We start from the raw sequence: 19,594 nt of genomic DNA, 5'->3' as shown, positions 1-19,594 counted from the left end.
ACAGGGAAAAATAGCGTACTTTCAGCAGTATGAGACCTCCCCTCTCCTGATTATCTTGTGTCAGATCTCTCATAAAAGGTGTGGTAGTGAAAGCGACCCACTACTGACAGGCTTACACGTAGATAACAATTTTCCGTATTTGAACAAAGACTCTCCATACGGCAGGAGCTGCCGCCTAAGCAGTAGCGCTTGCAGCGGTCGGTAAGGGAGTTACAGTCCGGGCGTCGGCCTCAGAGGAGAGTCATAGTTTAGTTGTGCATTCGCCTTCTAACTGTCAAGCAGTGAGGTTGGGTGGACCCATTGACTGTCGCATGCTATGGTTTTTGTGATTTCAGTCAACGTAGAAAACAGTTAATCTGCAAAACTATTGTGTTAAACATCTTTAGTGCGTGTGGATCGTGTTTTTCAGCATTACACGTAGCAATTTACTCGAGAAAACACAAACATGGCGGACAGTGATACGAAGCTAGACCGGTCGGACCCGGAGTTGAAATACCTGTCTGTTGATAGAAATATGTTCAATGATCCAGCAACACAAGCAGAATGGACGCAAAAAAGATTAGTATGGGTTCCTCACGAAACGCATGGTTTCGTTGCTGCTGGCATAAAAGGGGAGAGAGGCGACGAAGTTGAAGTGGAAATACAAGACACCGGTAAACGTGTCTTGGTAGCGAAGGATGACATTCAGAAGATGAATCCTCCCAAATTCGACAAGGTTGAGGATATGGCAGAATTAACCTGTCTGAACGAAGCATCAGTGCTGCACAACCTGAAGGACAGATACTATTCCGGCCTCATTTATGTAAGTACTAACATTTTGCCTTTAACTACAGCTATTATTGCTCTACAGTTTTTTAAGCCATCATAAACATCAGTATTAATATGTTATCTTTGATAAAAGACAAGGGCATTGCTATATACTTCGGTATAGCACAATAAGTAGTGACTGTGTTTCAAATAACAATTCCCACGAAGCTGTAAAGTTGTACCCTGTGCAGCAGGCTCCATATGCACCTGTTTAGGATTTGATAAAACGCCAGTTTTCGAATTCAAAAACGTTGTGCTCTGTTTTCTTTATAGTCTGCAATCTTGGAATATTTGTGCAGATGGAACATAATCTCACTTCATTCTTATTCGCAGACACTAACCTTTATTTTTGTCTAAAACGTATCAAAAGTATAGATTACAAATGAATTATCCAGCTGGCAAAATTACCTGAATGTATCTCGTGCTTTGATAGATGTGAGAAGACAATCATTTCTTAGATCCTGATGGGCAAGGAAATAGTTTTTTGCATCTCCAACTGCACAAACAGCAGATTCTATATTTACAGACATAATAATGTTTACTTCATAGTATATATAATTTCTTTGCAGCAGAGATGTGCAATATCGAAGCATCCTGGTTAAAATTTTATCTTCATACAAATATATGACAATAACTTATGCCGGCGTAAGACAAGATTTCTGTTGTTGAATACTGTTTTTATTGCGAAGTATTTAACATAGTGTTTAAACATTTGCACGACTCTTATAATATTAAAAACAAAAGTTATTGGTGGCATAGGATGAACATTGGCGACATCTAGGTGCTCTCCCCTCTTTTGTTTATGTATTGTAAGCTGAATGAGATTAATATAGTGTTCAGTAGCGAAGGCCAGTGTTAGGTAGCCCATTGTTTTTTAAGAATAGATGCTACAACACACACTTAGCTCTAGTGTACGCTACTTTATTTCTAAAGGAATTAAATAAATACGCCAACGTTCTTATCTATAGAGGTTTCCTCATAGGCGCGTCTCACAGATGATTTACAGCAGATCTTGAATGCCTACCTTTATTGTGCCGTACTTTAAGAGGACAGTGATTTAAGTTGCAGCTAACCACCTTTTTCATGTTTAATGTATTTCAGGGACTGCTACATGCTTAGTTTCTTAAGTTGTGTAATAATAGACAAAAGTAAACAGTAGCATTTATTTTACGCTGTTCTGAGGGATATTGCCTGTCTGTGATCTGGTACTTACATTGTGTATGGTTTATAAGCAACTTTTACAACCTGCCAGCTAGGCAGAAGCTTCTGTAGGCAGCTTGTTGTTGTTGTTGTGGTCTTCAGTCCTGAGACTGGTTTGATGCAGCTCTCCATGCTACTCTATCCTGTGCAAGCTTTTTCATCTCCCAGTACCTACTGCAACCTACATCCTTCTGAATCTGCTTAGTGTATTCATCTCTTGGTCTCCCTCTACGATTTTTACCCTCCACACTGCCCTCCAATACTAAATTGGTGATCCCTTGATGCCTCAGAACATGTCCTACCAACCGATCCCTTCTTCTGGTCAAGTTGTGCCACAGACTTCTCTTCTCCCCAATCCTATTCAATACTTCCTCATTAGTTATGTGATCTACCCATCTAATCTTCAGCATTCTTCTGTAGCACCACATTTCGAAAGCTTCTACTCTCTTCTTGTAGGCAGCTTAATGGTGTAAAATTGTTTTGCTCGTAAGATCACTAGACAGTAAAAACAGCAGCGTAGTAAAGGTTCGAGTGTTCAGTTTTGAAAAGACTATATTTACCACTGCATGTAAATAGTTAAATTTCACAAAATCGTAGAGTTCGTGCGCGGAATTATACGGTAGAATCTGACTGCCCACTGAAATGAATGACTCAAGTTTATTTTGATTCTGATCTGTCATTATAAAGACTTTGGTGGGAGGAAGCTGATGACTCTTAAAGGGGCATCTAACTATATTCTGTATAGATTTTTGTTCAGTTAGTGGTACGAATAGCAACCACCTAGGGTGACATAAAAATATGAGGAATATTGCCCCAAGTTTCAGAATTTTATAAAAAACGTACTGGTTACTGAAGCTTATCTAAAACTTACTTAATGAAGATGTGATCGCTGTCATTAGCAGACGTGGGTAGGTTTTGTACTTAAGTTGCTATAACTGCCTATCCTGGCACTGTGTGTGTGTGCTGCCAGTATCTGTGCTGATAATAGCATTACATTGTTTCCAATAGAATTTGCTAAATGATTAGGTTGCCTTCATTGTTTCCACCGAATGATATTGGGAAGCGAAAGTGCGGCTCGAGACGGAAGATAGGATTCGGCTCTCCTCAATATTATATGATTGGCTTTTCATATTCTTGTGTAGAACTCGGCACTGGTTGTGACTTTCAACTGTGAAATTGTCCGGTAAAAATTGTTAGCGCACTGCAGCTGTTCGATGTTCTTGTGATCTTTGCTATTTACTATAGAGCCTAATATAATAATACCAATCAGCTCTTCTGGACCCTTTGATGAAAAATTGGAGAAGTTACACGAATTGCCATAATGTAGTAAGAAATCATATTCAAGGTGCTGTTACCTTGATTCCTTAGTGGTGTAATTGACTGTCGGGGAATTTACGTAATTTTAAAGTTAGTTATGTAGTGTGAGCGTTCCTCTCTTTCGCGCGTATTTTCAAGGCTAGATTTAGGAGGGGAAAAAAATTAAGCGTGGTTGTGCGGTTTTATAGAGGCAAAACTGTTAACAGAATATGATGTAGTTTTAATTTGTCAATGGGTCATTCACGAGCACAAGTAACGTTGGAGACGTACGTTGTTTCTGTTCTGGGTAATGGGATAAAGCTTATGGAGACGTCAGAGCCTGGTGTTGGAATAACTTTTACTACTGCCGTGTAGGAGGACACGATTAGGACAGGACAGCAGTACGTGATTGCCAGTCTGCAAAGCGCCCAGTGATGAAGTGCGAGCGTTGTGATCCAGAGGGAAAGGCGAGCACGTTGCTGGTGTGGGGACGACCTTGGGCCTGTTGCGCGTTGTCGGCGCCCCTGGTCCGGGACGAGCCGTCAGCAGGCCCGTGGGCGCGGCCGACCGTGCCTCGAGTCTCGGCTCTCGACTGCGGGCGAAACGAATAGCCGACTAGACGCTCGTTCGGCGGCGCGGGCCAAATAGCATGGCGCGCAGGCATTGCCGTGCCCCGCGTAATTGAGTTAGTGGCGCGCCGTAATTTGGCGGCAGCCGAGTCATCGCCGGCTTGAACGCCGTCCCGCCTCGCGACCAGCCGTTGCGCGATTAGGCAATGACGAGTCTGTCTCCTACACGACTATTTTTACATCAACTGTTCCTTGCTTATTGCTATTATATAAAATATGGGTAATAGTTATATAGGAGATCCACTCCCTGCCTTTAATTTTTCGTGTTCATGCTATGTATGTTCTAGTATGCATCAAATTACTAGTCGGAGGCTTGCCCACTACCGGTTATTGGTATTTTAATTTACCTTGCAGTTTTTACAACGAAAATTGCATTATGTATGGCAAGATTCATTAAATGTGACGCCAACTTAGGCAATAGGCTACCGTACAGTAGGTCTGTTACCACATTCTTTGATTCGCTTTCACACTCGTTTTGTTCTTCCAGGCTAACATAGCTCGGCCACGCTACAGTCAGTCAACACAGCCGGTGGAGTGGTCCACTACCACACTCAAGCACAAAATTAACTGAAGAAGCATTGTCATAAGTTTTTAATCTGTCGTTGAAGGTCTGTCTTTATTTTTCCAGAGGTTTTTAACGACTGTTTTCCATCTCTCTAATGGGACTTTGGAAGGTCTGCAAAATACCTTAAACAACTCTTATGGCATTGCTGGTTGGGAGACCCCTATGTGTAGTTTCAGCTACCAAGTAGGGATAGGTTGTCTTTCAGTGGCCTTCTTACTCGCGACGTGTGAGCCGTGTCTTAAGTAGTATATCTGTAGAGCGTAGGTCATCGCAATTGACGTATTGTGTGCGGTCATGTGTGTATTGTATGATGAGTGGAGAGAGACTGTGATACCTGGTGCACATGCCAGTATCAGATGCGCTTTCTTGAACTAGAAATATTTTCTAGCGACACATTTCTTTAGAAGTCGAATAGGGGTGAATAAGGCGGTTAGTGAAATAGTTATTGCATCATACCCGCATACTAAAACGCCTTAGTCGTTTTTTCGTGATAAAAGGATTTATTTTTCTATAGCTAAATAATCATGAGTTTAAGAAGCGCAGAAGTAGTGTTCATTTTTTGCAGTTACGCTTTGGCTTTCGCAAAGTCATAATGTGAGTGTCTTTCACAGCCCAAGAAACAATGAATTAGTAATGAAACTTGGAGTAGACGTTTCGTCCGCTGGTGCAGGCCTGTCGGTGTACACCCCTTTGTGTGAGTGCTGGATAGTTTCTGCCGTTACTCTGTGAACCCACGTCTTATACACAGTATCAAATCACGTTGGACTCTGAAACTGTCCGTAGGTTCTTTCTCGCATTTTGGACTCGCATTCGAGAGGACGACGGTTCAAACCCGCGTCCGGCCATCCAGATTTCGGTTTTCCGTGATTTTCCTCAATCACCTCAGGCATATGCCGGGATGGTTCCTTTCAGAGGGCACGGCCTGTTTTCTTCCCCATCCTTCCCGGATCCGAGCTTTTGCTCCGTCTCTAATGACCTCGTTGTCGACGGGACGCTAATCTCCTCTTTTTCGCATTTGTTTCTGATTTACAGTCAAAAAATTTTGCTCTACGTCCTCATGCTTAATTAATTCTGAAGATTAGTGTGCATGGTGGAAGCTACTTATTGTACCAGTCTCAGGGCCCGAAATGGATTCCCAGTCAGGCATAGTTATGACTTGCAAGATGATACGGAGAGCGAGGACGAATGAAGTAATAGATCATAATCCTTCTCTTGTCTGAGGCGAAAGAAGAAATTGGGAATATTAGAAAGGAAAAGGGATTGGTCAAAGATATTTGCATGTTGCATACAATGTGCTTCCTAAATGACACGCACTTGAAGACACAAACAGTATTCTTCCTCAGTGAGAATGCTGGAAAGTTTGCTTCAGTTTTCTGTTAGAAAAAGCAAGAGGTATAAATCCAACTAACCGAAAGTCTTAGGTAAGAAAAATCATAAATACACCTCGTTTGACTCGGGAAATCATCTGCTTCTGCGTTAGTTGGAGAAGTTTGCTAAGTCCGTCGTAGTACAATGTTAAAAAACTTTTGAGTGTAAATGAAAAGTAACTGATTGCTACTATGGTAGAGATTTATTTCTCTATTGGGAACATCTCGCGTTCCACAAGCAATACTATGTTAGTAGTAATGTAGTTGACCATAGGTGATCCACACTCCACGTATCCACTTAGGTGAACTAAGAGATAAAGAAGACTGAAGCATGTTATTAACCCATCTTCACACCGATCTACTGGCACGTCATTGGTGAAAGAGTTGGAGTAAGATAAATAAAAAAGAAAATACTGTCCATCTTACTAGCATTGGAACCAGTAAACCATTTTACTTGCTACTTGACTAAATAATGTTGCCAACATACGTTGAAATATTAATTTAGTCACCGCTTGACTAGATTACTGGCTGGAGACTGGGTGCGATGTTCCTTGGGAGTCAAGTTGCTGCTCTGGCTGGTTAATTAGAGTGACACTAAAAGCTTGCATTGGCAAGTCAGTTTTGGTGATGCGTCACCGTTTTGTAGTAAGATGTTAGCTACGAGTATAGAACCATCGACTCGACTTAGGAGTAGAAAATGATGCGAAACAGGCGACCACCGGCATCGCTGTCGCTTTTCACACTGCGTCTAGAAGCTTCAAATGGAAATGTAATCGTTAAAGATCAGGCGGAGTAGGAAGACTTGAAGTGACGGAGCTCATGAAATTTGTTGCCACATCAGGCAAAGTTGTGTCCGTGATCCAACAATTAGAATTTGATTTTAATCTCGTATAAATTCGTGCTGCGTCCACATTTTTCTAGCCTCGAGTAATCGTCAGGGAAGTATTACGTGTTCATTAATAAATGGTCATATGGTGCTTAAGAACTGCTTGTTGAATTGATAGTCTGCGTAATATCACACTACTTCAAAACGAGCGGTATCTCCCTTGGTCGATGCACAGCGGTGTGCCAGATTTCGTTGTCCGGCACAATAAAGCGCAGGTTAGTTTGTGAGGCCTCTCCTACTAAACTTGAAAGACGTGAAACGTGTAAAATGATACGGACAGCACGCTGAGTTTCTAATAATATAGTTCATCCTTAACAAAGAGAGGTGATGACCAGTAGTAGAAAAGGATCTCGTCTCGGTTAAATCAAAATTACTAGCGATACAAGTAGTACAAGAAGCTAAACGATTCTTCTGCCTGGGAAGCAAAATGGCAGAAGCAAACCGGCGCAAGCATAACGTTTTTCAACAATGGAGATCCTCTGATATCATTGTCGGCGATGAATTTTCCGGAAGTGAACGTCTGAAGCACAAAAATGAGTGGAAATGTAGCGTGGATCATGGGTAAACGAGAGAAAAATTAGAATGGGTTGAAATGCGGCCGTATTTAAGGACAGTAAACATTAAGTACATAGTGAAGACGTCAGAGAAAGAAGAGGCGAGTAAAGAACTGTAAGGTACGTCCTAACCAGAGAATGGTTTGTGGGACATTTGATATCACGTCTGGGAAAGCTGGGAATACCAGGGAAAGAGCAGTGGTGAGACTAAAATGAAAATAATGAAAACTTACCTTCTGGGCCCCATACTTTTTTATAACTGCCTTCTCCATAATATATTGATCACTTTCAGGCCCAGCTAGGAAAACTGAAAAAGGGAACAAAAGTTAAGAAGAGCAATCTATGAGGTTATGAATGTGAACATTAGGAAGTTAGTTAATACCTAGCGCTGCAAAGCTCATTTTTGAAAGAGATTTAGAATGCGATGCCAAACTATGAGAAATGTTAAAAGTGATGTCATGAGGAAATGGGAATAGTAAATGAAACAAAGGCTGAAAGATATTCCGGTAGACTAATTGAATGACATAATTTTGTAAGAACTATTGCAAGATGAATGTGCTTATATGGAGCAAGGGTGTGTGGGAGTAGAGCGTACTGGTGGTTTAGTGGACAAATATCAGCTCATCGTTTATTAATAAAAACGGTATCTGAACATCTCACTTCATTGTAAGAGCGATTTCACAATATCTGATCATAACAGTTTAATCTCCAGGTATATTTCATCACATGTGGCAATAAGGAAAATCTTTCATTTTACAACTGGAAGTAAATATTTGGCTGTAATCTTTCTGGCACGTCATAGAAAAACAACACACGGCCACATATATTCACTATTAAGGAACAGTCGTTCACGAGAAGTGATAACAGAAGTGTATGCTGATGACCAATTTCAGAATAAGGAACGTTATGACAAATAATTAAAAGTTCAGTAACAGCAACTTCGTAATCAGTAGTACTTCTTCCTTAAAACTCACGATAGACATTTACAAATACTTCGCAATTGTTAGACACGGAACACTAAAAAGATACCTATTAAATGTAGATCATTTAGCTTGGCAAAGGTTGAACATTTCACATAACCTTGGCGCAACTGTCACAGTGAACCTTAAGCAATGAAGTGGTTGCAACATTAGATCAATAGCTTTCACATATATCAAAGCACCTGCTACAGAATCTCGGCGCTATCGGTGCAGCAAATATTTAAAAGGAATCAAATAATGGCAAGGTTCACAAATTAACCTGTCAATAAAGCACCACAGCCTTTTACAGCACTTAAGAAACACAGTTACAGGCAAAGGTAAGCAAAAGACAAGCGAACTTAACAGTAATTTTATAACAGGGGACGACTGAGAGACAATCTTTGTATTCAAAACCTACCTCTCCCTTATACTAGAGACTAATGCATTAGCATACGTAGTTTAACAAGGGCACAAGCTCGCGTGAGGCGGCAGCATTAACTCAACCCAGCGAATGATACTAATATGACGGAAGAGACAGTGACAACCACACTAATGGACAAGTGGCGACTAAGCGACGTCACCCAAACGATGTCTGCCAAACAGCTTCACTCAAACACGGAGGAACCGTAATTTAGGTACCCGTCGACACACTGCCGTACCACCCTACAGCAGTAAAGCTAAATGGCATCTGCCATGTACGGTGAAGCTCTGTCAACAGCCGATAACTTAAGTTCCAGGAGGCAGTGGCGTGGCGACTATTTATCAACTTGCAAAAGCAGCTAAGCACTTCCGCATCCATCCTTACCAGAACGGGACTGGCACAGCATCTAGACGGTGCTGTATTCGTACACGGTAGATAGAAAGGGAAGCAGACAGACAGCCTGCCCACGTCGCTCAGCGGTCGCACCTCCGTGACTGCGGTACGCAGCCTGGCTGCACGCCGACCCACTCCAGCAGACAGTGCGTTCACTTCCTCGTTTCTCGGGCAGATTGCTCGCGGAGACTCAGCACGAGACGCTGCCTTACTTCCTCCTTGGCCACAGATAACACCGGTTAACGGCACTCGGGGCAAGGCATCTATGGCATCGATAACCATAGACGTTGTTGGAACACTTCAATAAAGACTGAAATGTGCGGTCAGTGATCAACGACTCCTAAGACATCATGGCTTCGATTGTGAAAGATTAATTACAGCATATTGTGCAGGATGCTGGTCGCAGCAAGTTTGGTTTCTCAATATCAAATTATTCTCATGATACATATTGAGATGGTAAAGATCATTGGATAGTGATATGCTCATTTATAGCTGGCGGTAGTATGGCGTACACAAGATAGAAAAGAGCAGTGCACTGGCGGAGAAACCATTTGTACTCGGATGATTTGTGTGAAACGGTTTCCGACGTGTTTGTGACCGCACGACGAGAATAAACAGACTTCAGATTGGTAGTTGGAGCTAGACGCATGGGAATTCGAGTTCGGAAATCGTTGGACAATTAGATATTCGTGATCCACTGTGTCAAGATGGCCGAATTTATCAAATTTCAGGTATTACCTCTCACCACGGACAACGAAGTGGCCGACGTCCTTCACTTAGAACAGCGGCGTTTACGTAAGTTGTCAGTGCTAAAAGACAAGCAGCACTGCGGGAAATTACCGCAGAAATCAATTTGGGAGTTCAGGACAGTGCCGCGAAACTTGGTGTTAATTGTCTAAGGCAGCAGACGGCCGATGCGAATGCTTTTTCTAACAGCACGACCTCGCCTGTAGAGCCGCTCCTTCTCTCGTGACCATATCGGTTGGACCCTAGACGACTGGGTAAACGTGGCCTGGTCAGAGGAGTAACGATTTCAGTTTGTAAGATGTGATGGTAGGGTTGGATTGTGTCGCAGACCCCACGAAGCCATGACCCAAGTTCAACAAGGCGCTGTGCATACTGGTGGCGGTTCGATAATAGCATGGGCTGTGTTTACATGGAATGGACTGGGTTCTCCGGTTCAACTGAACCGATCATTGACTGGAATGGATTATTCGACTACTTGGAGACAATTTGCAACCATTCATGTACTCAGCGTTCCCAAACAACGATGGAATTTTTATGACAATACGCCATGTCACCGCAACGCAATGGTTCGAGGTTGGTTTGGAGAACATTGTGGACAATTCGAGTGAATGATTTGGCCGACCAGATAGCCCGACGTGATTCCCATCGAACACTTATGGGACGTAATCGAGTGGTCAGTTCGTGCACAAAATTCTGCACCGGCAACACCGTCGCAATTATGGACGGCTGTAGAAGCAGCATGGCTGAATATTTGTGCAGAGGACTGCCAAACGACTTGTTGAGTCTATGCCACGACGAGCAGCTGCATTACATTGAGGAAAAAGTTAAATACGTTATTAGGAGGCATCCCATGATTTTTGTCACCTCTGTGTAGAACGAGGCGGAGGTAGACATTAAATGGAAAAACATGCTGCTGGATTGCATTGTCACTTGGGGTTGCGCAACAGGTGGCGAGGCATGTAGGGTGGTTGCAGCAGGTGAGTGCGGGCAGACTGGCGACCGGCGTCGTTCTGGGCGCCGGCTGTATTTTTAGGCGGCATAGCGCGGAGCGGCGCGCCGCCCTGCACCCAAGATAGCGGCGGGCCCCACCCGGCCACCACTACTACACCCTTTCCGTAATCCCACAGTTACCACCAACATTGGCCGTCGCTGCCATGAAGAAGCAAAAGGAAGCTTCATCCACACCAAGGCTGCATTAAGTGAATCAGAACCAGAGCGGATGGTGAGGGTGGCGGGGAATGAGTTGTCTGTGACAGAAAATGCAAGAGGCAAAGTCAAACAGTCGTCAGTGTGTATAAAATCAGCAGCTTATGTCCCCGCCGGCCAACTACTATGAAATTGCGTGGCCATTTAAACAACTAACTCTACAGATCAGTCCTGTGCAACTGCATCAAGCACAGACCGAAGGTTTCAGAGATAACAGTCCGTGACTGTGGCGCTGTGCTGTGCAGTTAAGAAACTACATTGTGGAGGAATACTCCGTGTAGTTTCCATGGGCCGCGGGGATGGAGCTATGGTGGGGGAGGTTGGAGCTGATAGCCAGTTAGCTCCACTATTGCAGGAGCACAGTCTACCAACAAAGGAGACTCATTAAATAAAGAAGTTAGTGAATAGTTCTTTTGGTGTTACAGTCGTATGCATAGTACGAGGAATGTCTGAAAAGTAAGTACCGTTTTGGAGAAAGACTTTTTTGAATTAAAAATTTACGTTTGCAAGAAGAGCATTTCTTAAACTATTTTTTCCATACTTACTACCATTGTTCAGACATTGTACGGGAATGCACATAATGGATGTAAGAGTGCAGGTTGTAGACGCATGTTTGGGTCTGGCCGTGAGTCGTGCTCGGATACCCTAGTGGTTTGGCGACCGCTCACCATAAGCGTGAGATCCGGGTTAGAGTCCCGGTTGGGCACAAATTTTCTTGTCATTCATTATATAGTTGATTGTACATATTGGTAACTGCGAATATATTTCATAACGACTGTCGTGTGTCGTACTTCCGAACAACTCACTCAGTGCAGTATCGAATAAATTTGGGCTTGAAAAAATGTTTTATGAGTATTACTATTAACAACAAGCTTGGGTACACAATATAAATGAGCCTAAATGCACTGGCCAAGTGAATTTTACGTATATTCTGGACAAATAAACAAAGAGTCATGGTTCGCCGAGGTTCAGTTACCACAAATGAAAACAACAGTGACTGTGACTTAATCGAGAAGAAAATTGGATTTTACTAGCATTTTCAAGATGACCCGAAGCTGAAATCTGACAATACATGGGCTGAAGAAAGAAAAATCATCCACCAAGAAACGAATAAGACAGTATTTTGTGCAAGCTATACCTCAGAGAAACACGCGACTGAGCCGGCCGAAGTGGCCGTGCGGTTAAAGGTCGCAGGTTTGAATCCTGCCTCGGTTTGTCATGTCCTTAGGTTAGTTCGGTTTAACTAGTTCTAAGTTCTAGGGGACTAATGACCTCAGCAGTTGAGTCCCATAGTGCTCAGAGCCATTTGAACCATTTTGAACACGCGACTGAAATAACATTGTCCACACACGGTCGAAAAGTAAGTAGAAGAAGACGGAAGAAGACACCGAAATATTTAATGTAACTACCAAATTATATCATTTACATGGGTAAACACACAGAACAATAGTTAGCTAGAAATTGATATTAAGTATACTTCGTTTCGCAATACGACCGCAGGCTACAAAAGCAAATAAGCGAGTTAGTACCCTTTCAGGTCTATTAGACAATCGTAGCTCTTCTCCAGACAGGTAACTTTACATCATTGTACATTCTACATCTACATCCATACTCCTGACGGTAAGTGAGGACAGTCGTGTATCTGGCGAGTGGTTCCATCAGATGGCTGGTTGAGAGATGTTGGTGCCTGGCGACAGTCCGTCGCACCTGAGATCGCGCCCGCCCCCCTCCTCTCGCCGCTGGAACCTTGTGGCTGGAGTGCTAGGTCGGGAGGTGGGGGGGAGCAGAAGAGACTCGCGCCAAAAATGAAGCGGATGTTTGTCTTGGCGCCAGCGACTCCACTCCCGAGAAGTACTCTTCACTAAACCGTCACCGCCAGCCGTCAATAAAACAGTATAATATGCGTAAACAACGAGGAACAGTGAGAGAGACTGCTTTAACTCTTTGGGTAAACTTACAACAATTTTTTGTCGTCTTTCTCAAACTAACGAGTTTTAGGGTTGGAGATGATTTCTAGAAATGATACAAATACAGCAGACGCAATGAAATAGTTACTCCTTTGCCAAAATACATCACAGACGGATTTTGGGGGTTCAGTATTGGACCGTGCTACGCAGTGTGGGTAACCAATAACCCCGCGATGTGGTCTCCATCCGTCAAGCGCCATTCAGGTGATGTCAATTGCTGTCCACAGCCACAGTTCTGTGGGCGGCAGACGGCAATCTCACACTGGTGCCAATTCCTGACTCAACCTTATGTGATACAGGAAAGGGAAACTTATTTCTTGAATAAATGTTGCTCGGTTTTCTTACCATGTGATTTATTTGTGTACTCAGAACTGTCAACGACTTCCTCCGTTATTGTTAAATAGTTAACTATGGCACTACTAGGCCATCTGGTACTTCTGTATATGTTGTTGTGGTCTTCAGTCTTGAGATTGGTTTGATGCAGCTCTCCATGCTACTCTATCCTGTGCAAGCTTCATCATCTCCCAGTACCTACTGCTGTCTACATCCTTCTGAATCTGCTTAGTGTATTCATCTCTTGGTCTCCCTCTACGATTTTTACCCTCCACGCTGCCCTCCAATACTAAATTGGTGATCCCTCGATGTCTCAGAACATGTCCTACCAACCGATCCCTTCTTCTAGTCAAGTTGTGCCACAAGCTCCTCTTCTCCCCAATTCTATTCAATACCTCCTCATTAGTTATGTGATCTACCCATCTAATCTTCTGTAGCACCACATTTCGAAAGCTTCTATTCTCTTCTTGTCTAAACTATTTATCGTCCACGTTTCACTTCCATACATGGCTACACTCCATACAAATACTTTCAGAAACGACTTCCTGACATTTAAATCTATACTCGATGTTAACAATTTTTTCTTCTTCAGAAACGCTTTCCTTGCCATTGCCAGTCTACATTTTATATCCTCTCTACTTCGACCATCATCAGTTATTTTGCTCCCCAAATAGCAAAACTCCTTTACTACTTCAAGTGTCTCATTTCCTAATCTAATTCCCTCAGCATCACTCGACTTAATTCGACTACATTCCACTATCCTCGTTTTGCTTTTGTTAATGTTCATCTTATATCCTCCTTTCAAGACACTGCCCATTCCGTTCAACTGCCCTTCCAAGTCCTTTGCTGTCTCTGACAGAATTACAATGTCATCGGCGAACCTCAAAGTTTTTATTCCTTCTCCATGGATTTTAATACCTACTCCGAACTTTTCTTTCGTTTCCTTTATTGCTTGCTCAATATACAGATTGAATAAAATCGGGGATAGGCAACAACCCTGTCTCACTCCCTTCCCAACCAGTGCTTCCCTTTCATGCCCCTCGACTCTTATAACTGCCTTCTGGTTTCTGTACAAATTGTAAATAGCCTATCGCTCCTTATATTTTACCCCTGCCACCCTCAGAATTCGAAAGAGAGTATTCCAGTCAACATTGTCAAAAGCTTTCTCTAAGTCTACAAATATGGGAAACGTAGGTTTGCCTTTCCTTAATCTATCTTCTAAGACAAGTCGTAGGGTCAGTATTGCCTCACGTGTTCCAACATTTCTACGGAATCCTAACTGATCTTCCCCGAGGTCGGCTTCTACCAGTTTTTCCATTCGTCTGTAAATAATTCCCGTTAGTAAAACAATAGTAGCGATGCTGGTTCCAGTAACTGGTAGATAACAGCTTACTTCTCTGTAGCCTTCATTTCCATATTGCGGTTGAAGTTTCAGCATCTTCTGACCTCTGCAGCTTCTTTAGCGACGCAAAGCTGTATAGCAGGTACATGGGTGGATAATACTTCAGTTTCATCAAGCGTAATCGGACGTATGAGAGCCTGTGTTCGGCAGTACGGAATTTACCAAACATATTTTTGTATTTGATGAACGAAGCTGGTTGAGAACAGTATGTGCAGCAACTACTAATGCAACCGACGCAGCCACTGCACCCGTAGTGGTACTTGGAAAACGTGCGCTGCATGCTGAAAGGCTACAGGAAAATAAGCAGAATTAACTTACCGTGGAACGGAATCAGCATCGATACTAACATACATCAACGGAACCTCTCGTAGCACAATGATGTTCCCTGATTTTGTGACGTCTCCATAATATAATTTGTCAAACTACACCCAAGGAAACGTGAAGCACTTATCCGAGAGCATCATCGCGGTAAACTACGGTCTTAATTTAATTTTTAATAATCATCGTTCATTCGTTCATAACATAGCAAGGGCATTGTTAGCCAGAGTTGTGCATTCCGTAAATACCACCACCATCTTTCTTCTGGTCGCTTCACTAATCGTTATTGGAACTTAATAAAGTGGTAGAAGTGCGTCTCTCCATACGTGATGAACTTCGCTAGTCTCTAAGCGGAATAATGGATGTGATGGATCATATCTGTATAGCTTTTGGTCGCTTGACGTCTGTCCTTATCACGATTTTGGTATCTCTGCAGAACAGTGCCTGCTGACACATTCACATAACCATCTCCTCCACTTAAGTCGGGCGGCTTCTACAAAGACTTAGCAGCTTGAGATATTTTGATGCTACAGAATTCAGTAAGCTGCAGTATCGGGCACTCGGCTGTACACGTGAGCTGGAGGGAGGGTGGTGGTGATGTGTCGGGTGTCTGGTTACGCCGGCCCCCTGGCTGGGTGCGGCGCTGTTTGTACAGTGCGCGGTGACGTCAGCGCCTCCGCGGCCACGTCAGGCTCACCCGGCAGACCTCAGCGGATTCCGCGCTCCGCTCGTCCGTCCGGCCGTTATTTCGTTGCACTTTCTTCACTGGGCACAGGGCGTTGGAATGCAAATGTTTACACGTTTCGCCATTCAACTGACGTCTGGCAGAAGTACGAGGGTCAGCGTCGCACCGCTGGTATTCCGTAAGGCCGTTACTACCGGACTTCGGCCTGCCTGCTTTCAGCGATGTCACAGCTGAATTTTGATCGTTGCATATTGCCTGCCACAGAATAAAAGGCCAACATTAGGGCACTAATTGACACGCCATTTCTGCCCAAAAATAGATGAGATTAAAAGTACGCTTCACGGTCGGGCCAGGGTCAGTGTAAAACGTGATGCGGCGTCGTAGTTATACAATTGGATCAGGATTTTGGAGGAGCGAAGATCAGATCACCGTCCGACCGCAAACTTTTGGTTTTCTACGCTTTTCCTAAGTTATTTAAGGCAAATTTGGTTGAGAATTTACACGGCTCATATTCTGCCCGATCATTGTCCAGTTGGAGCTTGTACACCGCCGCCATTTGACGGGGGGCTGAGCCCAAATCTTCCTTCCTGAGCTGATAGAGTGGAATCTATCGCTTGCAGGCAATGGACTTACTAAAATGAAAGAAAATGAGGTAGTTCAATGAACTGTAATCAGGTAAAATCGTGCTTATTTTCAGCGATTTTACCCTGGTCCTGAATCTTAGCCGTGGTTACAGAGTAAGAAATGCCAAGAAAGGAATATATTTGCTTAACAAGAGTGATAGGGCACAAATCGCAGAATATCTGAGTGACCACCATGAAACGTTCATTTCTGAGGAAGAGGATGTGGAACAAAAATGGAAAAAATTCAGAAACATCGTCCAGTACGCCTTAGATAAGTTCGTACCGACTAAGGTCCAAAGCGAGGGGAAAGATCCACCGTGGTATAACAATCATGTACGAAAGGTACTACGGAAACAAAGAAAGCTTCATCATAGGTTTAAGAGTAGTCGAATCATAGCTGATAAGGAAAAGCTGAACGAAGCGAAAAAGAGCGTAAAGAGAGCAATGAGAGAAGCATTCAACGAATTCGAACATAAAACATTGGCAAACAATCTAAACAAGAACCCTAAAAAGTTTTGGTCATATGTAAAATCGGTAAGCGGATCTAAATCCCCTATTCAGTCACTCGTTGACCACGATGGCACCGAAACAGAGGACGACCGAAGAAAGGCAGAAATACTGAATTCAGTGTTCCGAAACTGTTTCACTGCGGAAAATCGTAACACGGTCCCTGACTTCAGCCGTCGCACGGACGCCAAAATGGAAAATATTGAAATAAACGATATCGGAATTGAAAAACAACTGCTATCACTTAGTAGCGGAAAAGCATCCGGACCAGACGAGATACCCTTAAGATTCTACAGTGATTATGCTAAAGAACTTGCCCCCTTTCTATCAGCAATTTATCGTAGATCGCTGGAAGAACGTAAAGTACCTAGCGACTGGAAGAAAGCGCAGGTCGTTCCCATTTTCAAGAAGGGTCATAAATCAGATGCGAATAATTATAGGCCTATTTCGCTTACGTCAATCTGTTGTAGAATAATGGAACATGTTTTGTGTTCTCGTATTATGACGTTCTTAGATAATACAAATCTCCTTCATCATAACCAACATGGATTCCGCAAACAGAGATCATGTGAAACTCAGCTCGCCCTATTTGCCCAAGAAATTCACAGTGCCGTAGACACTGGCGAGCAGATTGATGCCGTATTCCTGGACTTCAGGAAGGCATTTGATACGGTTCCGCACTTACGTTTAGTGAAAAAAATACGAGCTTACGGAATATCGGACCAGGTTTGTGATTGGATTCAGGATTTCCTAGAAGAAAGAACACAACATGTCATTCTTAACGGTTCAAAATCTGCAGATGTAGAGGTAATTTCGGGAGTACCGCAAGGAAGCGTGATAGGACCTTTATTGTTTACAATATACATAAATGACTTAGTTGACAACATCGGTAGCTCCGTGAGGCTATTTGCAGATGACACGGTTGTCTACAAGAAAGTAGCAACATCAGAAGACTCGTACGTACTCTAGGAGGACCTGCAGAGGATTAATGCATGGTGCAACAGCTGGCAGCTTTCCCTAAACGTAGATAAATGTAATATAATGCGCATACATAGGGGCAGAAATCCATTCCAGTACGATTATGCCATAGGTGGTAAATCATTGGAAGCGGTAACGACCGTAAAATACTTAGGAGTTACTATCCGGAGCGATCTGAAGTGGAATGATCACATAAAACAAATAGTGGGAAAAGCAGGCGCCAGGTTGAGATTCATAGGAAGAATTCTAAGAAAATGTGACTCATCGACGACAGAAGTAGCTTACAAAACGCTTGTTCGTCCGATTCTTGAGTATTGCTCATCAGTATGGGACCCTTACCAGGTTGGATTAATAGAAGAGATAGACATGATCCAGCGAAAAGCAGCGCGATTCGTCATGGGGACATTTAGTCAGCGCGAGAGCGTTACGGAGATGCTGAACAAGCTCCAGTGGCGGACACTTCAAGAAAGGCGTTACGCAATACGGAGAGGTTTATTATCGAAATTACGAGAGAGCACATTCCGAGAAGAGATGGGCAACATATTACTACCGCCCACATATATCTCGCGTAATGATCACAACGAAAAGATCCGAGAAATTAGAGCAAATACGGAGACTTACAAGCAGTCGTTCTTCCCACGCACAATTCGTGAATGGAACAGGGAAGGGGGGATCAGATAGTGGTACAATAAGTACCCTCCGCCACACACCGTAAGGTGGCTCGCGGAGTATAGATGTAGATGTAGATGTAGATGTAACCTTTCTATGAAGAAGTAGAATAATTTAGCTGTCCAGCCGCAAATCAAGCCTTATATCTCGATTAATGGCGAGAGAGGTTACAGATAGTAAGGAGGCGACGCCACTTTTAACCCCCATCCTACCCCCCCACCCCCCCCCCCCCCCACCCACCCCCCACCCTCAATTGTGGTACGAATTACCCTCCACCGTGCACAGAGGTTACTTTTGAGTGCAAAACTTGAGGAAACAGCTCACAGCATCCGTTCGAAGTAATGTCCGCCAGTCTCAATGCATGTTTAACATAATTTACTGACAGAACTGAACTGTTGGTATAGAATCACTTGCACACACTGCTTACGACAGCTCTGTAATTGCTGCTTCACAAGTACCCTCCACATCGTACTCGTTGAAGTGTAAATTTTACGGGAAAATAGACAGAGGCTTACTGATGAATCTGCTCTCACACGATACTTCTTCATTCCAATTTTGCTGTCAAGTGGTTTCTGGGGTTCCCGAAGGAAATGTTCAAGGTCCTCGATGTTCTTAAGCAATTCAAGAGATTTAGGAGACAATCTGAGCAACCCTCTTGAATTGTTTGTAGATAATGCTGTAGTTCAACTTCTAGTAAAGGCACTGGAACATCTAAACGAATTTCAAAATGGGTTGTACAAGGTATCTGTGGCGCGAAAAATGGCAATTGACCCTGAACAGTAAAGAATGTGAGGTTCTCTGCATGGGTAGATTTAGATTATACGATAAATAGCAGGCTTTACGATAAATAACAGAAATGTAAAGGTTGCCGATTCAACTACATACCTAGAGATTTCAGCTACGAACAGCTTAAACTGGTACCATCGCAAAATGTGAGGAAGGCGAACAAAAAAGATACAGATCTACTAAACTGACTGCGTACAGTACGCTTGTCCGTCCTCTATTAGGGTATTGCTGAGCTGAGGGCAGTGTACAAAGAATAGAGTTTTTCGTTGCGTCGAGATCTTTTCATGAAATTTCGC

At 43.2% G+C, this 19,594-nt stretch overlaps 1 protein-coding gene across 1 annotated transcript in view; it reads left to right on the top strand.

The window, feature by feature from the left end:
• Positions 1-248: 248 nt before the first annotated feature.
• LOC124777800 (myosin heavy chain, non-muscle) overlaps positions 249-19,594 on the top strand; it is a gene marked incomplete in the record, with an annotated part of 283,815 nt that continues 264,469 nt past the window's right edge. The window contains 1 exon segment of the mRNA XM_047253316.1: positions 249-802. Within this exon segment, the coding sequence (XP_047109272.1) occupies positions 446-802 (357 nt within the window).

The sequence above is a fragment of the Schistocerca piceifrons genome, chromosome 2 (genome assembly GCF_021461385.2).
Source record: "Schistocerca piceifrons isolate TAMUIC-IGC-003096 chromosome 2, iqSchPice1.1, whole genome shotgun sequence".
Taxonomy (NCBI): domain Eukaryota; kingdom Metazoa; phylum Arthropoda; class Insecta; order Orthoptera; family Acrididae; genus Schistocerca; species Schistocerca piceifrons.
The sequence above is the reverse complement of the archived record's forward strand: the minus strand, read 5'-3'. Positions and strand labels throughout refer to the sequence as shown.